Source organism: Archocentrus centrarchus, chromosome 9 (assembly GCF_007364275.1).
Source record: "Archocentrus centrarchus isolate MPI-CPG fArcCen1 chromosome 9, fArcCen1, whole genome shotgun sequence".
Taxonomy (NCBI): domain Eukaryota; kingdom Metazoa; phylum Chordata; class Actinopteri; order Cichliformes; family Cichlidae; genus Archocentrus; species Archocentrus centrarchus.
In genome coordinates, this window is record NC_044354.1 from 2,523,142 (window position 1) to 2,550,724 (window position 27,583).

The 27,583-nt window shown below is 41.0% G+C and overlaps 1 protein-coding gene across 1 annotated transcript in view; it reads right to left on the reverse strand.

Moving 5' to 3' along the window:
- Nucleotides 1–27,583, reverse strand: part of ksr2 (kinase suppressor of ras 2) — a 116,362-nt gene that overhangs the window by 64,005 nt on the left and 24,774 nt on the right. Inside the window, exons 4-5 of the mRNA XM_030738162.1 lie at nucleotides 21,842–21,877; nucleotides 20,039–20,540 (exon numbers count right to left, since the gene is read on the reverse strand). Of these exons, the coding sequence (XP_030594022.1) occupies nucleotides 20,039–20,540; nucleotides 21,842–21,877 (538 nt within the window). The remainder of the gene's footprint in view (nucleotides 1–20,038; nucleotides 20,541–21,841; nucleotides 21,878–27,583) is intronic.

Here is a 27,583-nt window from a genome sequence, read left to right on the forward strand (position 1 = left end):
ACACCTGATCACTGAGAGGTGAAAAAGTTTCACTGTGATGCAAATGATGCGCGACAGCTGAACAAAAAAGCACTAAAACGAGAAGAGCAAAAATCTAATTTTAACATCATCCTGCAGTTCAAGAAAATACAAACTGGAGGAAGTTTTTAATGACTGTTTATGACTGTTTTTATGGCTGTTCTGTAAATACTTTGTTGATTCCTCTGAAGACGACCGAGTCCTCTGGCAGACGGGCACAGAGTGATATCTGTGTGGAGGGTGGGAGAGAGGGAGAGCTCCTAACCTGAATCTGCCGTAATACCAATGATAGTCTCAGCTCTCTTACCTGTCTGCAAAGGTAGTTTTTGCCCTTAAAATTACTGTAGCGATTTACCAGATACGCAGTATGAATTTATTTTAAAAAAACAGATTGAACATTAATGCCCTGTTAATTCTCAGCATACACAGTTTTTGCACCTATAAATAAATACACAAGTAAATACTGCAGTATTACTTCCATTTTCACTGCTCCTCCTGGTGCAGTGATAATGGAAGTAATGCATAAGAATACACAAGAATTACCAACAGCAGTTTTCCTAAATGCTGCTTGCTACCACTCGTGCTCACATATCCAACGTCACACGCACAAACACTTCACAACTTACCTGAGTATTCTGCAGTTTTTACAACTCAAAGAAGGTAATTATAATTGTTTATATAATAAAGATTCCTCTACACACACGAACATTAGTGATGGAGTTCCACAGGCTGTGTTTGAGGATATCAGGTTTCCCTCAGGAAATATTAGAAAACACTGCTCTCTTCCACATGTGACTTTTGTCCTGTCTCCATCCCCTCAGCCCCAACCGGTCACACCTGATCACTGAGATGACTGCCCCACCCTGAGCCGGGTCCTGCCAGAGGACCAGGCTCTTAAAATATACTTTTCTCCTCTCATCACCAAGTGCTTGCTGAAAGAGAGCAAATATTGGGTTTCTCTTTAAAATATTGTAAAAACTTTTATTGTGAACTGACATGTAATAAATTTAATCTGAACAAAATTTCAGAATGCAAATGCGCAGAATGACTGATTGAAAAATGTCAGCATTTCATAAATGCACTGCAATTATAGCTCTTTGTTAGCTTAACTGTTTATGAAGCTTTTTTAAATGTACCCATCTGCACATCAGGGGTGGCAGAAACTCTCACTGCGCTCTGCTTCCTGAGATGTAATGGAAGAAATATAGAAATAATTAGCTTTAATATTTTCACCTCATTCTTCATCTTGGTGTTTGCTTCTTTGGGGAACTATGTTGATATATCTGCCATTGCTCATGCATTTAGAAAACTTACAATCAACTGCTTTATTTGGTCTAACTGTAGCTACACTTTAATAAAGTGTAAATGTGTTATATACAATTAGAAACTAGAAACTGTTGCATGACTTTAAAAAAAGTTTTCTGTGAGCAATCAGCACTTTTAAACACCGAGGCTTCACTGTGTTCCACTCTCCCCCTCTTACCTGGACACCAGCAGGGCTGTGTGTGTGTGTGTGTGTGTGTGTGTGTGTGTGTCTGTGTGTGTGTGTGTGTGTGTGTGTGTGTGTGTGTGTGTGTGTGTGTGTGTGTGTGTGTGTGTGTGTGTGTGTGTGTGTGCATTTTTCCTCAGCTTTAAATTTAATCTCAATTTATTTTCTCAGTTCAGACAAAATGAATCCATAGCTCAAACCTGAGACTCTGTAATATAAGTGTGAAAGCAGCAGCACGAGGTGTGAGAGCAGCCGTCAGCAGGTGGTATTTCTGAAGCACAGAGTTGTAAATGACAGCAACCCTAAAAAGAAGGAGGTGGTCGAGGGCAAATATGGGACCAGGAGCAGATCTTATCTGTTTCGTCTTTAACATCAGAGAGGAACTCTGATATCAAAGCTTTCACTCGATGGCTGGAATGATAAATGATGGTAATAACTTCCTTTATGGTTGTTGGGCACTAAAGCAGTCTGCTGTTTAATAAATCAGACAGCAGCTGTCAATTTACCCTCCACTAGTTGCTTTGTCTCTGTCAGAATGATGTTTGACATAATTTCCGCACAACAAACTTAGTATTAGATCTTCCCATATAACAGATTGAAATGAGACTTTAATGATCATGTCAGGAAAATTCATATAATTAAAGGAAAAGCGAAACAAGATTCCCACAAAATTAAGTAAACGCCTCGAGCGCAGCGTAACTGCAATAAATCTTTCCTGTGTACAATGAGATCATTTCTCACATATCCTTTTTTTTCCATCTTCTTACAAAAGAATTGCTTTTAAGGATAACTTCTAATCACCCACTTGAATCCCGTTATCCGCCCCAACAAGCTCCCTCACATTCACAAATCACCACAGAAAAACCATCAGCCTAAATAAATCCATTCTCCACGAGCAACGGTGGCATTTGGGCTCACCTCCACTCCTAAACACTCATATAAATTCATAATCATGACTCTAATTTCTGGCCGCTGGGTGAGGCTGGCATGAGCACTCATTATGGCCGATAGACGTGTGAATGGATGGAAGGAATGGGTGGGAGCGTCTAGCTTTTAACAGCCTGGTGGTGACATCCCCTCTCACCTGAATTATCATTAATGGCCAAGAGGCCAAAGCCCTGATTAACATGGATGAGGTTTTGTCCACAGAGAAAAGTGTCTTCCCCCTTATTCCACATACATACATACTTTATTCCACAGCAATGACACACATAGCCTCGTGGAGTACACTTAACTCCAAAGTGAACGTCCCTCGCAGCAGCACATGCGGGGCCAATAATCCTCCGAGATCAGAGGTCACTAGATATTGCGGCGATGTACGTGTCCTGGGTATCTCAGTGGATGGTCCGGAGCGCGGCTGCATCGATTACATCCTAGCTTAGGTTTCAGAGAACACGCCTGACTTTTTTTTCCTCAAAGTAAAAGCAATAAACTTGTCCTCAGGTGACAGATTGACCCATGAAACAAAGCAGTGACGAGGGGTAATTTCATCTGAATGACCAAAGCGGTTTCTGCATTCATTGTGAGGTGTTGTACTTTTTGTACCACTGGAGTTGCTGTTTTAGTAAAGTTGTTCTGATTTAACATGTGAACAGCCACTTCCAAAATTCTTAACAGACCATATAATTACATCACAGCTACATACCATACACCTTTGCTCCCGAATGGCTGTCTAATCCTATATTGGATAGTTCAAGCACAGTTCTAGTCAGTGGTATAACCCCCATTTCAGATCAGTGCACAAGATGCATTAAACTACAGGTAACCATAAAAAAAGGAGAAAAAAAAAGGCACTTCTGGTTCAATCTGTGTTACCAGATTAGCCCGGTTCCAGACCTCTGAACCATGACCCACATTTACGGTTCGTTTAGCCCAATGACGGCTCTTTCATTTGGAGAATCAGCTGACCAGTCGCAGCTTAGCAGGCAAAGATTACGAATAGAAGTGTCACTTTGCTGGGTAGCAAACAAGAGATTAACAAGGCCATATAAACTGGTGTAAAACCAATTTCCAGGTATAACAACTCTGAAAAGTTAGTGGACTTAGTTTTAAATGACGGACCGAGCCACAATCAAAGTTTAAATTGTTCCATCAGCACTGGCTTCAGCAATATAATATATGAAGTCTCAGCATGAAAGCAGACCTCAGAGTCTTTATTTCATCACTGCAATTCAGAGAAATTGTTTAATGTGGCATATTTGAATTTTTTAAACATCCTGTAACATAAGGAAGGGTTTTTGACTGTGGTCAGAGAAGCAACAACCAGCCATGGTCTGTTGGGAATGCACTGGTTTGGATCAGGTCTAATCCACGGTGGCTTCAACTTGCAATTTACAGGACTTAAATAATCTGCTGCTAACATCTGGTGCTAGCTATAACCATGTCCATGAACTGGCAGGTTGCAACTGTTTTAATAAGAAAAGACAGAGGCAGGGTGCAATTTATAGAATAACCATGAATTTCATTAAAAGAATCCTTTTTTAAACTTAATCATTTCATTTGCAAGGATATTTTAATCTATTTAAATCAAATTATTTAATTTATGCAGTACTCAGACTCATTTGTATTTGCCTCTTGCAGAGACAGGGTGCAAGGAAATAATATAAAAACGTTAAATGCTGTTTTAACTATAATTAACTCCCTGTTTCATATAGTGCTAACCCACAAGGCATGCCACTTAACTTCAAAATTATAGAATAATCTCAAACTACAACTGCACATCATTTTGACCATGATTTAATAAATAATAAATGAATTAATAAATAGTGTAGCCTCTCTCGTAAAGGAAGTTCCATTCTATTAATATCCTTCTGACTTTAAATCCATCAAATTGCACCCACATCAGAGGAGAGCATAATATCTTGGCTCAACATTGTATAACCTGAGCCTGACCTGAATATCAGTTGGAAAGTAAGATTATGTTTGAGCCCTCTGCAGCAGCTATTTGCTCTCAGACCAGGTGGAGCTGCACATAAGAGCTCAAATATCCAACTCAGCTGTTATTGACATTAAACAGTCCTGCCAGGTCACCTGAACAGAAATGCCCAGTGGAAGCCATGGTAGAATATACCAGGTGAGCTAGTAAGGGAGCAGGAATTATGTCTTTACTCCTGCACACTTTACTCAGGAAGCACCTTCATGCAGAGTCTCTCCAATAGTGAGAACGTGTCTGAAGTTTCATCTTCCGAAGGTCGTGTGGAAAGGTCTACTTCGGACAAAGTCCCATCTTGATTTTCCCAACAGTCTCAGGAGTTCATGAATTAAAAATGGCTTTTGATATTCAACACTTGGGAGGAGGCCCCGGGGCGGACCCAGGACACGCTGGAGAGATTATATCCCTCAGCTGGCCTGGGAACGTCTTGGGGTACCCCCAGATGAGCTGGAGGAGGTGGCTAGGGAGAGGGAGGTCTGGGCTTCTCTGCTTAAGCTGCTGCCCCCACGACCTGGCCCCAGATAAGTGGTTCAACACTTGATCATCACAGCTACACTGTGTCATGGTGCGTGGGAGCAGACCGTGTGGCGTGTGTGTGGAGGTGAGGAGCCAAATGTAGGTCTCAGGAGCAGGCAGTCATAAATTAACAAAAATAAGCCTTTACTGTGGCTGAAACAAGAGTGCACAAACAAGGCAGGTTATGAAACAAAAGAAAACCTAGACTGGGAAAACTAACTTGGAACACTAGGAGCATGGAGGGCACAGGAGGGAAACACATCCATGATGACAACAATGATCCGACAAGAGACAAGGGGAAGACTGAGACGATATATACACAAAGGATAATCAGGGAACAGGCAACAGGTGGGAAACACCTGAAAGTCATCACAACAAACAAGACAAGGAAGGAACCTAAACAAAGAGCACAAGAGACTGACAAAGTAAAACAGGAAACAACTGGACAGACACTGGAATCCAGACTTGACGCACACTGGGAATACAGACACACTGAGGACGAGCAGAACTGAGCATCAAAACTGAGAACACGATTAAACAAACTTAAAAGGAATCAAAGGACAAGAACCCAAAACCAGGGATCACAAATGGAAACAGGTAATGCTTCAAAATCTAAAACACTGGTCTTCAGACCGAGGACCGTGACACACCGCAGTTTCCCTTGAACCACAGATAAAACTAAACCCAATACTTTTTTTTTTTTGGTGACAGAATTGGTAGATGCTACGGATGACTGAAAAATAACACATTAACAGGGTTTCAAAAGAGGCCCATAATGAAAGGGGTGAAGAGAGAAAGAAAAGGAAACAGAACGAAAGGGGAAAGGAAAGGGGAGCGAAATATATGATGTGTACACCAGTTCAGTGAAAGCAAACAGCTAAATTAGTCATGGAAAGGATGCAAATTTGCTTCCCCTGAGTGTTGCATGGTAGAATTACCCTGAGAGAAGCAGAGGGTGAATCATGCCAACCCCCGGCACCATGTGATTTATTAGCAAACATCCAATTCAATAAGAAAGTGCTTAACATTCAAAAAGCTGTGAAAGTCTCATAAGGTGGCATTAACTATAGGATATTACCATTTCTACTGGCTGTGGGAAGGCAAGACAAGAGACGGTGGAAAAAACAAACACACCCACTTTCCAGAATGATCTTAGTATGATGCACCAAGTGGGACTGTGACAGACGGGAAACTCACTTGGCCTTTTCCACGCACGCATGTTACTACTCATTAACATAGACAACGAGGTTCATTAATTGACACTCCAGCCCAAAGAGCCTCTCTGCTTTGAAAGGGCATGGAGAGGGGAGAGAGAGATGGGCCAGAGTGAGACTGTAAAATAAATGTGAGGACAGGGAGAGAGACAGACAGGGTGCTACATAAGCAAAATGAAATTGCTGTTGCACTCCTGCATAGAAATTAAAGTTTAAGTGGTCCTGGATATCTGGTGCGCTCATGTTTTCTGAGTAAAACTATTAAAAAGTTGAACAGCTATTGTCGGTCTCGAAGCAGCCCGCCTGCACACGCAGCTACATTGTGAGAAATAAACACTCTGTGGTGTCTAATGTCTTTCAGGAGGAACTTTGTAACAAAGTCAGAAACTGTATTTTTTTTCCTCTATTGGCACTTTCATTGCCAATTTCATTTACCCAAGTACTTGCAGAGAAGAATAATTGGACCCCATAACAAAAAAAAACATCATTTGGCAAAAACCAGATATCAGAAACAATTTTTTTGAAGTGTTTTGCATTCTCTCAAGACTCTTTTAAAAAAAAAAAAAAAAAAGACTTTCTGAGCAGGAACCCGAGAACTCTTCCAGAATCTCAGAAACTTTACTTTGTATTTTAGGTTTATTTTCACAAAGACCAAGAGAGAGAAACAGAACTTTACATAAACAAATTTATTGCTCTTGGGCCCAAAAATATCCCTGCTCTGGGGTTATTTTCTAATTAAAACAGCAAAATTAAAGTGGTCAAACAGGGACATCAAGGCTGCTGAAACTTTCACTAACACAGCAGTAGTAAAACACTGCAGTCAACTTACCCAGTAGTTGGAAAAAGACTATAAAAAAGCTAAGAAATAAGGTGATCTGCAAATACAAAAGACTGTGACAATCTTCACAGCAAATTTCAGCAGTAACTTAGATTGAGCTGTATAAACGTGTATTAACGATCATGCTTGTTAAAGCAGCCAGTCAGCCAATCCCATGGCAGCACTTCAATACATTTATGCACGTATGCATGATCAAGACGACCTGCTGAAGTTCAGACCGAGCATCAGAACAGGGAACAGAGGTGATTTAAGTTTTTTTTTTTAATGTAGCGTGTTTGTTGGTGCCAGATGAGCTGGTCTGAGTATTTCCAGAAGCTGCTGATCTCCCACACAACCATCTCTGGTATGGGTCACTGAACCCAAAAATCAAAAAGACTTCAAGGTGTAGTTGCAATGTGCAGCAAAATTGCATGTGTGACCCTGGATGACCTTCCTCACCTGTACAAGGTTAGAACCTTGAAGAAAGCCTGGTCTATCCTGGGTGACTCTAGCCATCCCTTATCAAAAGGAGTTTAAGCTGCTTCTAGCTGGTCACAGATACTTGTATGCCAGGGTGAAGGACGAATGGACTCAAAAGCTCATTTATCCCAGCTTCCATTGGTATTTGAATAACTCAATATGCTCTTAATATTAATGTCACTTAATACTGCTTTTTTCTTCTTTTTTTTTTACATATAATTACCACTTATTAATTACTGCTACAATTCACAAATCATCAAAACTGCACAAAGACGAGTGGAAAATATTGACTAGCCTTATGAGTCTTAATTTTTGCTTCAACATTCAGATGGTATAATCAGAATTTGATATAAACAGCATGAACATCTACCTCAGTACCAACGGTGCATTGGTTAAATGCCACAGCCTACCTGAACATTGCTGCAAACCATGGCCGTCCTTTTATGGCCACAGAGCGCTTATCTTCTGATGGCTTCTTTCAGCAGGATAAAACACCACGTCACAAAGCTTAAATCTTAAATTAGTGTTTTGAACACTGACAGTGAATTTACTGTGGTCAAACTGCCTCTACAGTATAGTCACGAGATGCAAATCCAATACAGCACCATTGGGAACAGGAGATCAGCATCATGAATGTACAGCCAACAAAATATCCAGCAACTGTGTGATCATACCAATATGGACCAAAATCTCTGAGGATTGCTTCTAGCAACTTGTTGAACCTCAGCCACAAAAAACTGAAGCAGCTCTGAAGGTAAAAATGGGTCTAAACTGGTACTAGTAAGACATACCTAATTAAGCGTTCAGTGAGTGTATGTCAGGATGACACACTAGCAGGGGAAATTTGGAAAATTCTAAATGATTTTTCCCTTAGGTAGAATATATGATATAGAATATCATCCGTGTATCCTTGGACTCATCTAATGATGAATTACAAAATCCCTTTGAATGGTTTGTGTGTACAGGTCTGACAAATTTAAGGCTACATGTCTGCAAAGGAATCCACATAACCCATTATGAACTTCAGCAGAGGATAAAACTGACATAATTTGGGCACTTGAAGACACAGAGATTCAGACCTCAAAGGTTTTGTTGCCATTATGGGAAAGAAATGTAGGCAACTTTTCATTACAGTTTATAATTTGCTTTATAGATCTGCTGACTCGCTACTCCTCAGTGTTAGACTAAAGAACGGCGGGGTGGGGGGGTCGAGCTTTCTCAGCCATAGCCATAAACTATGGAACCAGCTGCCCCCTCGTGTCAGGTCAGCCTCCACTCTGCATGTTTTTAAAGTGTGCCTTAAAACTCAATTTGATTCTGAGAGGTATTTTAGGCTGTTGTATTATCTTTAATATTTTTGGGATTTCTTAGATATATTTACTGATGTGTGTGTGTGTGTGTGTGTGTGTGTGTGTGTGTGTGTGTGTGTGTGTGTGTGTGTGTGTGTGTGTGTGTGTGTGTGTGTGTATTTATTTTATTGTGTTATCCTTTTTTTTTATATATGTATAATTTGGATATCTCAGTATAACAATGACAACAAGATAATCCTTGAACAAGATAATAAAGAATGATTAGCAAATCTCAAGTGTTTGAAAAAAAGGACACTGTTGGTTTAATTGATCTACTGATTGTGTATTGATTGTGATTGTTTGCGTAATTCTGCGCTTGCAGGTAATCAGTCGGGTTAGTAGAAACTGATTGCAGAAACATTTCAAAGTCAAATTAGTAAATGATGGGGCAAAGGATGGAGTCATTAAGAAATTCTGACAAAATGTTACGTATACTAACAGGAAAAAACCAAACAGTTATGTCTGTGTCTCCAGGATATACGAACACAAAGAGGCAGATTAAAAAAAGAAAATTCAGAAACACCTGGTGAGCCACACTTAGTGATGCTACACGTATTCAATCATGTCACTAAGGTTAAGAGTGGTTTCATGGCAATTTAGCAGTAACACTAGGAGACGGTTCAACAAAACAAACAGTAATATTGCCACTGTATTGATAGAGTGGTGCTCTTTAACCCTCTCTGAGGAAAATCCTGTCTTGGAAAATGAGTTTCCAAGAGCTATGTGTTGACATCAAGTACACATTATTCGACAGACAAGCAGCATATTATGGTTTCTACAACCTCAATTTCCAAAAAAAAGTTGGGACACTGTAAAATAAAAATAGAATGTGATTATTTACAAATCCCATTAATTCATATTTTATTCATAAAATGACAGAAAACATGACATGTTTAAAGTTAGACTTTTTATTATTTAGCTTATTTTGAATTTAAAGGCAAACACAGTTGGGGTCCTCAGGTGGCAGTACATTAAAACTGGGCATGATTCAGTCATGGAAATCATTGCATGGACTCAGGAACACTTCCAGAAATCACTGTCTGAACACAGTTCACCGTGCCAACCACAAATGCAGGTTAAAGCTCTATTATGCAGAGTAGAAGCCATATGTGAGCATTACCCAGAAACGCCACCATCTTCTGTGGGCCAAAGCTCATTTTAAATGAACCGAGGCAAAATGGAAAAGGCAAAGTCGAAATTTGAAATCCTTTTTGGAAATTCTTGCACTCGGCCCCACAAATCTTAGAAACATGGTGTCTAACCAGATACTTACTCTGGATGGCATTACTTTGGCCTCCAGTAACACTGTGAGGAATCTTGGAGTCATTTTTGACCAGGATATGTCCTTCAATGCACATATTAAACAAATATGTAGGACCACTTCTCTGCATTTGTGCAATGTTTCTAAAATTAGAAACATCCTTTCTCAGAGTGATGCTGAAAAGCTAATTCATGCATTTATTACTTCTAGGCTGGACTATTGTAATTCATTATTATCAGGCTGTCCTAAAAGCTCCCTGAAAAGCCTTCAGCTGATCCAAAATGCTGCAGCTAGAGTACTGACAGGGACTAGAAAGAGAGAGCAGATTTCTCCCATATTGGCTTCTCTTCATTGGTTCCCTGTTAAATCTAGAATAGAATTTAAAATTCTTCTCCTCACCTACAAGGTCTTCAATAATCAGGCCCCATCTTATCTCAAAGACCTCATAGTACCGTATCACCCCAACAGAGCACTTCACTCTCAGACTGCTGGCTTACTTGTGGTTCCTAGGATCCTTAAGAGTAGAATGGGAGGCAGAGCCTTCAGCTTTCAGGCGCCTCTTCTGTGGAACCAGCTTCGAGCTTGGATTCAGGAGACAGACACCCTCTCTATTTTTAAGATTAGGCTTAAAACTTTCCTTTATGATCAAGCTTATAGTTAGGGCTGGATCAGGTGACCCTGAACCCTCCCTTAGTTATGCTGCTGTAGGCCTAGGCTGCTGGGGGGTTCCCATGATGCACTGTTTCTTTGTTTTTTACTCACCTCTTTTCACTCTCTCTGTGTTTATACCCCACTCTACACTTAATCATTAGTTATTATTAATCTCTGTCTCTCTTCCACAGCCTCTCCTTTGTCCTGTCTCTCCCCCCTCAGCCCCAACCAGTCACAGCAGATGACTGCCCCTCCCTGAGCCTGGTTCTGCTGGAGGTTTCTTCCTGTGAAAAGTTGCCAAGTGCTGCTCATAGGGGGTCATTTTGACTGTTGGGTTTTCTCTGTATTATTGTAGGGTCTTTACCCACAACACAAAGCGCGTTGAGGTGATTGTTGTGATTTGTCGCTATATAAATACATTGAAAATGAGCTACCGTATTTTCCGGACTATAGAGCGCACCATACTATAAGCCGCACCTACAAATTTTTGGGAAAAAACTGGAAACGTACATATATAAGCCGCACCGGGCTATAAGCCGCTGGTATCTCCGCCGCTCTCGGTTTTCCACAATTACTCGGCACTCAGCAGAGGGGGACAGACAACCCCAAATTTGAGTTATAACAAGTCAATTCACCATCACATTACTTTGTAAACAAATTTATTAAGGAAAAGTTGACAAGTTTAGCTTTAACTGAACTGATTACGGTAGTTTCCGAAAGGTGCGTGTAACATAGTAACAGCGCTGATCGAAAAGGAAGAAAAAGATGACAAGTTTAGCTTTACCTGAACTGATTATGTTACAGGGCCTGTAACATAGTAAAAGTGCTGATCGAACAAAACAGAAAAGTTATTGATTGGTTTATTCATCTTCCTCCTGCACACTGAAACCACTGAAGTCATCTTCTTCGGTATCGGAGTTGAACAGCCTCAGAACAGCTTCGTCACATACCCTTTCTGTCTCTATGTCCGTGTTACTCTCCGTGTCGCTGTCATCCCGAGGTAAAGCTGGCTCCGAAGCTGTGGTGCCCTCTTCATGCAGCAGTCCAGCCTTTCGGAACCCATTGGTGATGGTGGATTCATTCACTCTGCTCCACGCTGTTAGGATCCACTGGCAGACCTCAGAAAATGATGCTCTTCGCATTCAACCAGTTTTTGTGAAGGATTTATCCCCGCTAGTCATCCAAGCCTCCCATTCAACCCTGAGTGCTGCTTTAAACGCTCGATTCACACTGATGTCAAGGGCTTGCAAATACTTTGTTGTACCTCCAGGAATAACAGCGGGAATTGAGTTGGTTCGCTTGATGATTGCTTTCACCGAATCAGTGATGTGGGCCCTCATACTGTCCAAAACAAGCAGCGCTTTTTTCCGGTGAAAAAATCCTCCTGGGCGCTTTCCGTAGCACTCTGTTAACCAGTCCATCATCAGATTTTCTACCATCCATCCTTTCTGGTTGACTTTAACTACAATGTCCTTCGGGAGTTGGTCTTTCGGCATAGTTTTGCGCTTAAAAATCACCATCGGGGGGAGCTTTTTCCCAGACGCGGTGCAGCCCAGGACACAGGTGAAATGTGTCCTCTCGTGTCCGGTGGTTTTCACCAAAATGGATGATGCACCTGTCTTGTTTACAGTCTTGGTCAGAGGCATATCAAATGTCAATGGCACTTCATCCATATTTATAATGTTGTCTGGTCCGATGGCATTCTCCGCGATCTTTGTTTCAACAAATTGTCGGAAATTTGTAACTTTTTCCTGGTAGTCCGGGGGAAGTTGCTGACAGAGAGTTGTCCGTGCTCTGATGGACAGGTTCTTTCTTCTCATAAATCTGAAACACCATGACGGTCCTCCATTAAAATTGTCAATATTCATTTGGCGGGCAATCGATTTGGCTTTCAGACGGATTTGCACGGTGGATACACCTCGGCCACCTGCCCTCTGAGTGTTTACCCAATCTTCAAGAACATCTTCAAGTTCAGGCCACCTGCTTTTATGTCCTCTGAAAGCCTTTCTCGTCTTTTGGCATTCAATGAGTTCTTCCCGCTGCCGTCTCCAAGGCCGAACCATTGATTCGTTCACGCCGAGCTTACGTGCAGCGGCTCTATTTCCCTCCTGTAGTGCCAGGTCGATAGCCCTCAACTTAAAAGCGGCATCATAGGAAGTTCTTTTTGTGGTTTCCATGATGAGGGAGTTTGAAAAAAAATCTCTTTTGTGCCTGCTGCTAGCACTTGTTGGCGCTTTCTTCTTTGATTTCCAACTTTGACGTCCCATGATTCATATCCTGCTAAAGAGCCCCCTGGTGGTTAAAGAAAAATCCACAGAAAAGCCGCACCGGGCTATAAGCCGCATGGTTCAAAACGTGGGAAAAAAGTAGCGGCTTATAGTCCGAAAAATACGGTAATATTTTACTCAAAATAGTAGATTTTCTCAATTTAAACATTTGATATTATAATTATATTATGTTTTCATTTACATTTTACACAATGTCTCAACTTTTTTGGAACTGGAAGTGTATTTCTAGCTGAAGGCTAATTCATTATCTACTGTGATTAGAAGAAAGAAAAGTCCAAGAGAACATCTGCTCATTTTGTCTTTAAATCAACAAAATTGGCAGAAAATATGAATTACCAACATCTAACAGTTGTTAAATTGCCTAACCACCCTATTTCTCTGATATCACATCACTGCTTTTTTGTTTTTTTGATGAACGGCCAAGTGTCCATCAAGCTACCAAATGTCAGCTGTGCAACATTGTGCTTTGTGGGCTGTTATATCACATTTCAGACAGAAAACCTTTCACGAGATGAAAAGCAACAGAAAATTCATATCAAACATAAGTGAACTGTAATTTTCTACTCTATATGCATATTTATTGTACACAGTGTACACTGAATGACTCAGACACATTTCAGACTAATTACTTCCCTAATTTCCCTAAACTTGGCATCATCCCTGGACTCAGCATTTTTTTTCATGCTAAGAATAAACTCATTAATTATAGGATGGGGAATGTGTTTTGCTACTTTATAGTCATCACAAATTAATATAGAAAGAAAAGCTGTAAACAGGAGAGTTTACTGTAAAACTAACACATCTACTTGAACTCTTTTTGCTTCAGCCCTCCAACAACTGTTCTGAGTTCTTGACTGAGAGGACCTTTTTCAATACAAGTGAAACAAATGCAAAAATGCTTTATGGCTACGTAAAAAACTGAGATGTTAATAAAGGGCTGAACCTTTCCATGGTAAAAGAAAGGTCACTTCTTTTTAATTATCATGCTGTTAACTGCCATGATTACTTTCTACTTGTTAAATTCATGCCTAAAGATCTATTCTTACATCACACTGATTACACAGAGCCTGAGCCATTAGCACAGGAACAAGAGGACTCTGCTCAGCATCAGTCTCCAAAGATGTGAAGAAATATTACAAGTAATTTCATCACAATGTAGCAATGTAACAATATTACTACATTTTCATTTTCCATTAAAGAAGTGTTTCTCAAATGGGGGTAACATACAGTCTATTTGGGCTGCTAGTACCTCTTAGAATACTTTGGAGTATGTCAGAGAGGTTTGTAAGATTTTTTTAATAAATATTGAAAAAGAAAAACAGTCATGCATAAGTCCCAAAATATTTAAACTCAATTCATTGAAATGTCACAGCAATACCGGTGAAAAAACAGAGAAAGAAGTAATCCACATATTTGTGTGAGGCCTCCTTTGCTGTGTCTATGCTGTGCCTGGAAACAAGTCTGATCACTGCAGTCGCCTCTCTGACACAGAAGGTGACAAAATCAGTTCGAAACGCAGGCTTTTGCTTCCCTGCGGATCTGATACAAGATCATTGGACACCTGAATGAAGGTCAGAGTGAAACCTAATTTGATTAATACTCCAGCAGTAAGCAGGACAGTGTGTGGGAGTTCCATTTGATTGCCTTTATGAGGTGCAGCTTATCAGAAAGACATTTAAATGCAACTACAAAGTCAACTTAGTGTCACTGCAGGATGTCAAAAGTTTGGTTTGCCATGAATTTAGGGTTGTATTTGATACATTTGTAATGTAGTATTTAATTTTTTTGTATTTAATAGATGGTATATGGGCTTTATTCTACCAAAATGTTCTTGTAGTTGGAGGAAATTCTTTGTACTGAATTAACAGAGCAGTAAGAAAACACCTGTGTGCAGGGCTTCCTTATTCTTTCATTTGCACGATGAAATGATTACCTTCATTAAGTTGTATTCCTACTAATCTTGATATCATTTACTCATTAACACATCTGCCTGTTTTGGATATACACTCACCTCCTTCTCAATCAGAACAAACTTCCATTCTTTGAGACAACAGCTGCAGCAAATTTAAAGGCGCACCATGCTGTTTGACCATTATTTGATTTGATATCCCTGTTAGCTGAAAACCTCATCTCTCCGTGCCAGCTAAAAATTTTAAATCTGTTAGAAACAGAAAAGCAAACATTTATTCTCTCTCCTTAATTTTTCTTGGTAGGTAATATGTTTATGTCACTATTGAGCAATACAGAAATGATTCTCTGTAATGTTAAGAGTTGGTTTCCTATTAATGCTGCTAAGACTCAACACCTCATTAGCATCCTTAGAGCTTTCTGTTTTTGCAAGCTGCCAAAAATGACCCTATTACCCAGCTGAAAATGGCTACAAGTAAAGACAGTGAGCAGCTAGCAAGATATCTGCATCAGGAGACAGAGGACAAAATCCCTTCTAACACATGACTGAATATATTTGGACTAGCACTTGACAGGTGGTGAGAAAGAAGACTCCAATTTCCCCAAAATGGTGAAAGTTTTCCACTCTTACACATCATGACTTGCAAAACTGGCAATGGTTTCATTTCAGGGTGAGATTTTCTTGAATTCATAGATACACATCAGTAAGGAGGCAATTTGCTCATTATTTCTATGGAGGGTAGAAACCATCCTGTGGCTCACTGCAAGCTGAAAGGAAAACACATTATCGCACAGACAAACACATTAAACCAAGAAGGACAAAGCTATAAAGAAGACGAGAGTCCACACCGACAGACCATAGTATGTGCTGAGCTTTCCAATGAAAAGAAACATTTAGAATCAATTTTCAGACCATGATTGCAAAAAATGTCAGTATCTCAGACACGTGAAAAAATGAAAAACATTAGAAATGATATCAAGATGCTTTGAAAGCCAACTTTGGAGAGTTACAATGTAACCAACATTGCTAAATGATTATAGTCGATGTATAAGCTGAAAAATAAGAATATCGAACAATTTAAGCATTTAAGCAATCTCTGTATTTATCTCTGAGTTAATGGGCATAAGTGATTGTATCCAAAATAAAAGGATCGCAACAGGAAATATTTTCAAACACTGAAGTCTCACTTATCCATCAGTGTCACAACCACAGTTTTCCTTCAACAAAGTATGAGGGGCAGTTTTGCACATTCAGCTGCACAGTCTTTGTGCAGTATTTTTGCAGGGATAATGAGAAATTAGCCCATATCTCATTAAGATGAAGGGAGAATAATGTCTCTTGGGGTCAGAGGGTAATCCCTGCCTATTGCATCCTCGCCACATTGCCAGGCAATTAAGCACAAGAAAATGAGAGCCCAAGGAGCACTATGAGCTTATTAAAATCCTGACTGTAGTAACAGGGGGCAATATGGGAATATGGAATGAATATAGCAAAAGGCTTTAAAAAAAACATGCTTTTTTTTTTACTGAGCTTTAAAAAATAATAAAATTTGGTGTGATTTTTAAAATATTTTTATTGGGGTTCTGTAAGATTCTCACTCTTATAAAACATGAAGTGAAAAATTGGATGATGAATCTTAATGTAGGATTTAAGAAAAAATCAAACTGTATGATTCAGTCTCCAATTGCAACAAGGGGGAGAAAACCTGACACTTACTACTCCCTTGCACATACAGATATAAAAGAAACAAGTGCCAGAGCTGAACAACCAACCTGATGCTTGCCAGCACCATCCTGCAACCAATTATAATGTATTAAGAGAGGTACTGAGCGATCAGAGAAGAAAGCAAATCTGCCCTGTCTCAGTGAGTTACAAGATTTCCAGGCATACACACACAGGCCATTGATTAGAGTAGCGCAACTTACAGTCTGCAGTTTATCACTGCTTTGGGACCGGTAATCAATTCTCTAATGCCGTTTGCGCCTATTCATGATGCACTCGTCACCGAGCAGATACACACATACGCGCAGCCATGCCCACCGATACAGTGGATGTAGCCCTGCCTACAACCGGGCCCACACCACATATAACCCAGATGGCCATCATAAAAGCAGAGGACAACTCTAAAATATTAACTTACCAAGTGTAGCAGCGATGGGGCACTGTCATCTAATGGCATTATCAAAATGAGTGCAGCTCTCCTGAGGCAGACTCTGGTTCCTGATTACCAAGCAGTCGTGGACCCTGTTTGTGACCAAATCTGATCAGCATAGCACCAGACATAGGGAGGGCCAGTCAGGAACTCAGCCCGAAGGCCCCTTATCTCTGCCGACAGGCTGTTGGTTCTTTATGGGGAATGATGTCCTCCTAGGAATTAATCTCATTGGGGTCTGGTGGAAGATTACGTTCTAGTAACGCTGCTAAAGGAAAGGTGCGGTCCTAACCTCCTTTCTAAGCCATCCCTTTCTTGGATCAGATGGAATTACATTTTGAGACCTTGTACAGAGCAGGGAGCAGATAGGACTGCATCTCTGAATGTACGCCTCAGGCAGGCCTTCTACTGAAATTAACTGACCACTGCTAACTTAGAATATTATCTCTGAGATCATTTTACACTGAAGGAAATTGGTGAAATAGGAGCCATAATGCTGCAAACTTAAACTAAAACAATGTCTGACATAATTCTGCCACTGATTCGTCATCGTCTGCCTCCCAAACAAAATGTGACATTAAACACGCAAAAGAAGATTTGGGCTTATTAACATTCCTCTCAGATGTAACGCTACACCTCTGCCTTTTTCGGTTTGAGCAGATGGGTTAATATGAAATCTTATCATTTCTTCTATCTCCACCCCTCTGGCCATCACACAGCTTCAACATTGCTGCTTACATGCTGCACATTACACACTGTGTGTTTGTGTATATACGTGAGTGTGCAAAATTCATATTTATATCTGTGTGACTTTGCTCTCCTATGCCCCTTCACCAAGTATGTGCAGGCTCACAGTATTAGTACCTCGCCTCAATCACTGCCAATAATGATGCTACAACTAACGCACAACAGAAGTACATTTTCCTTCATTTTGTTTGGAAAATCTAGCTCTAAATGTGTTGACTAAAGTCAGGTGTTTGGGTCACACTATCAGCAATGATCTCGATGATGCCAGTGTTGTAAACTGTGGGCACGAGCAAATACAGCAGCGTGCAAATTCTACACAAGTACAGATGATGTCAGCATTGATCTTTTGAGCCTACTGTGCTCCATTTTGTGCAGCACATTTGTGATGCACATATAGTAAAGCAAAAGTGAAAAAGCTTCAGGTGCCATTTAATGACTCATTCAAAATCTTGCTCCAATTCAATTCAAATATTTTTGACTAGTAAAGGTTAGTTTATGGTTTCAGCAAGTGCCAACAGGGACGTCACCACAGCCCCGTAACCATTTAAATTGGAGTTTGGGTCACACTGGACTCTTCTCCTGAACAACAGGCGGCTGATATATACTGCTCAAAAAAATTGAAGGAACACTTTGAAAACACATCAGATCTCAATGGGAAAAAAAATCATGCTTGGATATCTATACCGACATTATAACCTAAACAGGGCTAAATTCAAAGACATCCCCCAAAAAAGGTGAAAAAATTATGTGGCAGGGAAATTTTATTGCAGCTACTCAAAAATGGTACTCAGCAGTTTGTATGCTGAGTAACCACTCCCCCCCCCCCCCCCCATGCTTGTATGCATGCCTGACAATGTTGGGGTCATAATGAGTCCACAAATGGTGTCCTGGGGGAATGTCCAACAAGATCGGGACCACGGCATCACTGAGCTCCTGGACAGTTGGATGGACTGAAATATAATGTTCCAAAGGTGTTCTGAGCATTGGTGGGGGGGTGCACTAGGAGGAACCACGACCCACTGCACCAGTGTAGGGTCTGATGGCAGTCAGGGTGCTGAGCCTGCAGAGGTCTGTGTTTCCCTCCGTGGATGTGCCTCCCAGACCATCTCTAACCCACCACCAAACCGGTCATGCTGAACGATGTTACAGGCAGCAGAACGTTCTCCACAGCTTCTCCAGACCCTTTCAGGTCTGTCACATGTGCTCAGGGTGAACCTGCTCTCATCTGTGAGAAGCACAACGCTCCAGTGGTGGACCTGCCAGTTCTGGTATTCTATGACAAATGCCAATCAGGCTCCACGGTGCTGGGCAGTGAGCACAGGGCCCACTAGAGGATGTCAGGCCCTCAGGCCACCCTCATGAAGTCTGTTTCTGATTGTTTGGTCAGAGACAGTCGCACCAGTGGCTGCTGGGGGTCATTTTGTAGCTCTGCAGTGCTCATCCTGTTCCTCCTGCACAAAAGAGCAGATCCCAGTCCTGCTGATGGGTTAAGGACCTCCTACAGCCCTGTCCAGCTCTCCTAGATTAACTGCCTGTCTCCTGGAGTCTCCTCCATGCTCTGAGACTGTGCTGGGAGACACAGCAAATCCTCTGGCAATGGCACGCATTGATGTGCCATCCTGGAGGATTTGAACTACCTGTGCAGCCTCTGTAGGGTCCAGGTATGACCTCATGCTACCAGCAGTGACTCTGACCGTAGCCAAATGCAGAACTAGTGAAAAAACAGTCAGAAAAGACGAGGAGGGGAAAATGTGAGTGTCCTCCGACTGTAAAACTGTTCATGTTTGGGGGGTTGTCTCATTGTTGCCAGCTGTTGTGATGTCACTTCTGACACATGCTGCCATTCATGAGGGCAACAAGAGCAAGAATAAAGTTCCTACCTTTCATGCTGTGCTGAGAAATTTTATGTACAAATTTTGATTAGTCTGTGTTTGTTTATTGGCCATATAATTTTCTAGAAAATACGTAATCCTCGGCTCTGATGTCCAGCCAAAACTTCCATATAGAAGCTTGTTTACAAACATACATTCATAAAACACACAAACACTAACAGCTTTTAACAACATTAATAACATGCAATTTGATTTGTCACACAGTTTGGGAATGATAAACTTCAATCCAATCTTCTGAAGTCTACAAGTAAAAGAATCCCTTTATTCACTCAACATGGCTGCCACCTTTTACCATTACAAATGCAGAGAAGGACAAAACTTACTTTGGCGTCTGCGTGTCATCCAAGCGGTTCCCCAGCTGGAACTCGTGGGATTTGCTGCGGTGCAGAGCGGTGAAGCCTGGCAGCAGATGGATGAGTTTGCGGCTTGGTGGAGGTGGCGTTCCTGGGGCCTTGACTTTATTCCTTCGCCGCATGGGAGGAGTGCCAGGTGGGGTCATCGTGTTGACCACCAAATGAGTCCGAGGAGGGGTGTGGCCAAAATGCCTCTGGCGAGGTGATGGGGGCAGGGAGCGATGACCAGAGTCTAAGGGAGGAAAGAGCCCTGCAGCAGGGCTGTCGACAGTCAGTCGATCAGCATACAAAGGGGGGGCCAGGGCCTGGGGGCTGTGGCACATGTGCTGGTTGTACTTGGACTGGACTTTGGGGCTTTGAGAGAGCTGGAACCGAATCCACTGACTGGCCTCTGGCTGGCACACCGGGGTGTTTTCTTTGCCAGATTCTGATGTGGGCCACTGGATGGACCAGTCCTGTTTCGTCTGGCTCCCTGGTGAAAGTGCACAGAGACAGAGACAACAAAACATCTGGTTGTGACAGTGTTCAAATTTACGTTTCACTATTTCACACAAACAACAACAAAATTTTCTTAGTTGCATGTAGTGGTTTTAAGTCATGCAAATAGTTTGCCCAGGTTTTGGGACATCTGTCTATGAGTCCATATCCACCCACAGTATTGTGTCAAGTCTTGAGCCTCATTTCTTTATATTTTGCTGGGAAAATGGGAAATAGGTGCAGCAATTTACTGAAGCATATAGACGACATACAAAGAAATATAATATACAACTAAAACAAGTTTGAAAATCAATATTTAGCATGACCACCTTTATTCTTCAGCACTGCTAGGCAACTTTTTTTTAAGGACACACCACGCCGAGATATCCCGACTTTTCAGCTAATAGCTCTTTGGGAATCACCTTGTTGGTGCAAAAATACTATTTTATTCCTGTCACACATTTTCCATTGATTCAACTAAAGAAGGTAGGGAACAAATTATGTGCTTTTGTGGCAGGCTGCTAAGAAACAGAAAAGGCATTCCTGTGAAAATAGTCAGGCACAAAGACTGAAAATTAGTCAATGTCCAAAGAAAAACTTTAAAGACCTTCAAAAAGCCTGAAGAACCACTGCTTAAGATTACTTTTAAAAAATTACAAAAGCATCTTTGGACAAAATACAAAGGAATGAGAGGTGGCTCAAGACTTTTACATAGTACTGTATGGCATCTATGTGGAATAATAAATGGAATTTTATTAATGTTTCTCATAGCTTTGAAAAAATGACAATAAAAAAAACTAAATTTTTTTTTCTTAAAGAAATCTAAAACTGTCTGCATGTTGGATTAGATGAATAAATCTGTTTTTTAATATATATAATTCAAATATGGTGCAGTTACATTAAGCAGGTTGTTCCTGTGCATTTAATATTAAGATGTCCATAAGCATTTTTTTTAATGAAGTCCTAGTGTATAGCAGACATTTACATCAAGCTAACAGCATTAATCTGAGCAATGACGGTTTCTTCTGTTATCTGATGTGAGCACATGAGCAGCAGCGGCGGCGGCGGTGTTCTAATATGCTGGTGTGGAGCAGATTAAGCATCACTTGATGGAGCGAGAGAATGAGAAATGGAAAAGTGCTCGAGAACAGAACAGGGCAAAGCCGTATGAGTCACAGCACAAGCCGACTTTCACTAAACTTTCAGCTGAATGATAAAGAAGGATCAACATAGGTAAAAAACTTGAAAGCGAGCAGCCAAAATGAGTGTTTTGGAGTTCAGATGACAATACTTTACCTCCATTATTGGGCAATTTATCCTCCTCAAGTTGTTCTTCAGAAAGAAACAAAAAAGGAATGTGTTTATTGATCTGGAAGAGAAACAGCTGAAAAGTGTGCAGTATTCTGTCTTTCCATCTGCAGTTATGCATAGCCAAAAGGCTATTCAGAAAAACAAAACATAAAGCAGAATTGATCCCGGGCACATCGAAGCAGATGCAGCATCTCATGCATGACTGAGTGTGTGCAAACTTGACCTCACAGTTTAAAAAAAAAAAAAAAAAAGATTGCTTTTGACTGTCGAGCCACCGTAAATGCAAATTTTCTGTCAACAACCCCACACTTTTTTTTGTGTCTCATTATTATTTTTTTCTTCCTTGTGACATTGTCTCTAAGGAACTATAAGCAATGCAAATGCTCAAACTTCCACACTGGCAACATCAAATGAACCACAAAAAATATCTGCAATATAAAGGTCCCAGCTGAATTGCAAAAGTTGTTGGGGGGCAGCGGGGGGAGGGGGAGGCAAAGCAGCTTTTCTATAATGTTATGAAGAAGATGCTGGAAGAAATGATGAGTTGTGGGAAGAGACAACTGAAAAGACACAAGAGACATAATATATGGGAATTTTCAAGGGTGTCATTTTCTTTCTTTAAATAGTTTCAGTTGTTCTGGAACTGACAACTTTTAATAGTTGTAATACATCATCCAGTGAATGCAGTTCTCTGTGTCCTCTGTGTAACTCGTAAAATTTAAGTTGAATGAGTTATCTAATCTTTATTGGGTTGTTTAACTTCTTTTGTGGTCTTTGATAACTTTGTGTGGGCTCGGTATAAACTAAGTCCAGTTAATTACATTTAGAGCACTTAGGCATTAAACTCTCCTGGATGAATAACAAGTAAGAAGGATTAACAGGAGGCCTGCTCCATGAAGGAGGGAACTGCAGGGTTAACCCTGAGTTTTCTACTATGCAGGTATGAAATCACTGTCTAGTGACCAATCAAATCTCTGGAAAATAGCGTCACCATTCCAGGAAGATCCCTTGGACCTCTGTTCACAGTGGTTGGAGGATCTAAAGTTTGTTAATAGCACTGAAAGTCTCTGCGTTTCCCTGATGAACAGCGGTAATAAATACAGATTCATAGCACCTTGAGGCGACTGTTTGTTGTGATTTGGTGCAATATAAATAAAAATGAATTAGATGCAACTTTGTGTTTTTCCTGTTAACTGCGAACTATTTTCCCAACAGTTTTATTGCTGTATACAGATTAATGGGCAGGTGGAGAATTCACCAGTCTTAATGATAGAGTTGTGTTATTGATACATCTGCTAACGTACACAGCCAGCTTTCAAATGAGCTCGACTTTAATATAGTAGGTCTTCAACAGTCTTACTGACCAAAACGTGACTAACCCGGGTTAACTTAGTGAGGTCATAACCAACTTTGTGTGACTGTTCATTCTGATTGCCATTGCTGGGGTAAATGAATCCAGATAACAGCATGATGAAGATAGACTGATGCTGACTCATAGTGCAGGCTTAACAAACGCACTTTTTGTCTGTTTAGAATAAAGAGCTAAATCCACAGCAGAGGTACCTTCTCAAAAATATAACTACACATCATAGAGAGGCAGACAGCAATAACGATAACCAATGTAGACATCTCGCTTTTCATAGTTCTGACCATCCATGCATAGACTGAATCAGTGCTAAAGCTGTCTCTGTTATTTCCTTGTCCAACAAATATAAATGCAAACAGTGTTGGCCCGTTGCGTAGACTAACGTTCAGGCTCAGTGGAGGCTAAATGATAGCACAGTGCCATTAAAAAAAATCAATATCCTGCACAGAAAACACAGTATGGGATTTTGCTGTTTTAATTCAGCTGTTTTAATATGTTGTGGTAAGGCAGAGATCTAAAAGTGCACAAATCTGATCTGGGGTGAAGATCACAACATATTTTAAATACAATGATGGATTCTACAGACAGAAGCATGGATGTGCCATGGGCTCCCCAGTGTCTCCCATTGTAGCCAACCTTTACATGGAGGAAGTGGAAAGTAAAGCTCTTGGTTCTTTCAAAGGGATGGCACCTAGCCACTGGTACAGATATGTAGATGACACCTGGGTCAAAATCAAAACCCAAGAAGTAGAAGCCTTCACTCGTCACATTAACTCAGTGGATAAATACATACGTTTTACCAGGGAGGACACCAGAGATAACAAGTTACCATTCCTGGACTGTGCGGTGCTTATCGAGGAAGATGGAAGCCTCAACATTGAAGTTTACCGGAAGCCCACACACACAGACCAGTATCTCCTCTTTGACTCCCACCACCCTCTGGAACACAAACTTGGGGTGATCAGGACCCTACAACACCGTGCGGAAAGTGTTCCCTCTAAGGCAGAAGGGAAGCATAAGGAACACACACACATTAAGAAAGCCCTCAAAACATGCGGTTACCCCAACTGGGCCTTCATCAAATCAGCTAAGATGCACAGGAATGAAGGCCAAACACAAACTACAGAGAATGGGAAGGACAAGAGGAACAACATTGTCATCCCATATGTGTCAGGCTTGTCAGAGAAACTCAGAAGAATTTTCTCCAAGCATGACATCTCAGTATACTTCAAACCAAGTCACACCCTAAGACAAAAACTGGTGCATCCCAAGGACAAACCCGCCAAACACAAGATCAGCGATGTAGTGTATGCTGTTCAGTGCAGTGAAGAGTGCTCAGACCTCTACATTGGTGAAACCAAACAGCCTCTTCACAAACGAATGGCACAACATAGAAGAGCCACCTCGACAGGACAAGATTCAGCAGTACATCTGCATCTGAAGGAAAAAGGGCACTCTTTTGAGGATGCCAATGTCCACATTTTGGACAGGGAAAACAGATGGTTTGAAAGAGGAGTGAAAGAAGCCATCTATGTCCACTGTGAACAACCATCATTGAACAGAGGAGGTGGATTACGTCACCAACTTTCCCCCGCTTACAGTGCTGTCCTGAGCTCCCTTCCCAGACGTCTCAACCCCCATTCACACCTTTGTTCCAGTGACCTCAATAGGCCACAGGAAACAATGGAGCGGAGTCCTAAGTTGGTTTCAACTGAAACCACTGATTAAATATGACCCACGCCCCCTTCACACCTGGGCACATGTGTTCAAGCACATGATCAATAGAGGGTCATAACCACCTCCAGGGGACTACGCCCACAGGGGTTTAAATACCTGGGTCTCTCCACCATTTGGTTGAGAACTGAAGAAGCCTTTCGGATGAGAGGTGAAACGTCTTCAAGAAACAAAAAGAAGTCCAGTCGCCTTTTTCAAGCTCCAGAGACTACTATGACCTGGATGACTGAGAATCTACACAGACATTCAGCCCTAATGGTTTTATCAAATTTCTAGAAGAATCCCTTTCAGACAAACAAAGTTAGCAAAGGTTATCCTACGAACATGATGAGTCTGGTATTTTTGTAAAAACAAAGAATATTGCACAGAAGTGGTGGAGGTACCGCTGCAGAGTCAGTGGCTACTCATAATTATTTTAACACACTAAAAAGGACAAAACGGAGACTAAACGAAGCAGATGAAACAACCAATGTCCTTGATTGGTTCTTGCACTCTGGCTGCCAATTATAATCAGTGAACTTGGTGTTGTCTTGGTTGTTATGGAAACAAATTGGTTGTCAGCACTGCCTGGCACATGGCCGTGCATCTCCTGCACCGAATATGTTTCTGCGACAGATCCAAAACTGGCAGCAATTTTAACACCGACTGTCGATCCACAAATGTAAATTATAATTGCACAAACTGATGAGTCTGAATGTGGTCTATGGTCTGAAAATGCCGCCTGCCAACAACTACAAAATCAGAAATTTGTCAAGACGAAGCTGGAAAAAGATGAGGGCGTAACTTAATGAGCCCTTTTTTTATTAGCAGAAATAAAACAGTGAAGCCACTCAGAAATGTAAAAGTTCTTCTTGACCCAACATGAACATCATGAGTATTACAGATGAGAGACAACAGATGCCTGATTGGGGCAGGTTGAAGTGGGTTTAATACCTTACACATTAGGTGCTGGTTGTCATATCCAGCTTTTGTATATCCAGCTTTTGGATATGACAACATATTTGATTCAAAATTACAATTTTCCTTTTGGCAATTACACTCTCATATGAGGCTGCCTCACTTTAAAAATACTTTGACAGTGCTTATCAAGCTGATACCCAAGCGAAATGTCTCTGCATGGGAAGCAATGAACTTGAATCACACTAATAAAACTGTTGCTTCAAGTACTGAGTCAGTCCATGAAGCATGATAGTATCTTAGCAACAGCTTTAGCAAAATAGTAACAGGCCCTGACTGATGAATTTCTTGTTTCAAATCATCTCACCTAAGCAAAAGCCTGCAGCAAATCAAAACCAGCTCGCTGCTAAATTAGATGAAGAACACATACTGAGCGTAACCCCTTTGAGATCTGTGATTTAAGTTCATTTGTGTGTCTTGTGCTCGTTAGACGGCACATTTTTGAAGTTGCGTTTCATGTAGAGCTTTGGTATTAAAAATGCTCTCTATATAATGGATAATTAATCATTTAAGTTATCAAAAGGCATCTCAACAAGACAATAACCTGCTGATATCAATGCATCTTTTTTCTGCTAAAGCTCTCCTCCTGTGCACTTAAATTTACATTTTTCTGCAGCTGTTTTATCATTTTATCTCTTCATTAAATTATATTAAAGTGTGTCACAGTGCAAAAAGATCAAAATATACTTGAAGTAACTTCTAATTCTCCATTGATGGAAGTGAAAAGTGATGAGGATGCTATGACCAAGAAATCAATGTCCTGTTCTTAAGTTATATAATGTGACTGAAAATCTTGTGGTTAGATTTCTGCTCTAATAGCTCCAAATGTAAAGATCTGAGATAAAAGTTACTCTTTCATCTGACGGAGAAACAGGGAAAGCTTTAGATGTGGTGGGATTGGAACCTCTAACCCTCATTAATAAATCTCTTCTTTTTCTTTTGTTTTTGGTTGCTGTGCCTTTTCATGATGTAATTACACTAAGTAAAGAGCGGACCTGTGGGGTTGGCAGGCCACTTGATGATACCAAGAAGTATCAGATAAGCATACAGTGAGAGCCATAATCTTTTTTGGCAAATGCACAATTTGTGTAAGGTGATGCACTGTCCCCATTACTGTTTGCATAGGCCTCAACCTCCTGAGCCAGCTCCTCACTAAGAGCAGATACAGATATAGATTCAGGAGTGGAGTGACCATCACCACCAGGAGTGAGCGCAACATCAACTCACTGATCCTCCTCACAAGGATCTACAGCAAGGACTTTGGGATGTAATTTGATCTGGATAAGCATGGCTAAATAGTTGCAAAGAGACAAAAGGTGATCTGGATCGAAGGGGTGGAGCTATCAGAATGCAGAATAGCAGATATAAAGGACAGCTACAAGTACCTGGGTATCCCACAGGCCAACAGGAGCCATGATAAAGATGCACGAAGGTCAGCTGCTGCCAAATACCTCCAGAAGGTAAGACAGGGGCAAAGAAGCCAGCTGAAAGGTAGGAATAAAGCCAACCATCAGCATAAGACCTGCCAGTCATCAGATACACAGTTAGAATAATAAGCTGGCCACAGGAGGTAATAGATGCCACTGATGTCAAGACACAAAAACTCCAAGTGTTTCATCCTAAATCCAGGATGAAACTCTGAGCATCGGCAAATACGTCAGGAAGATGGC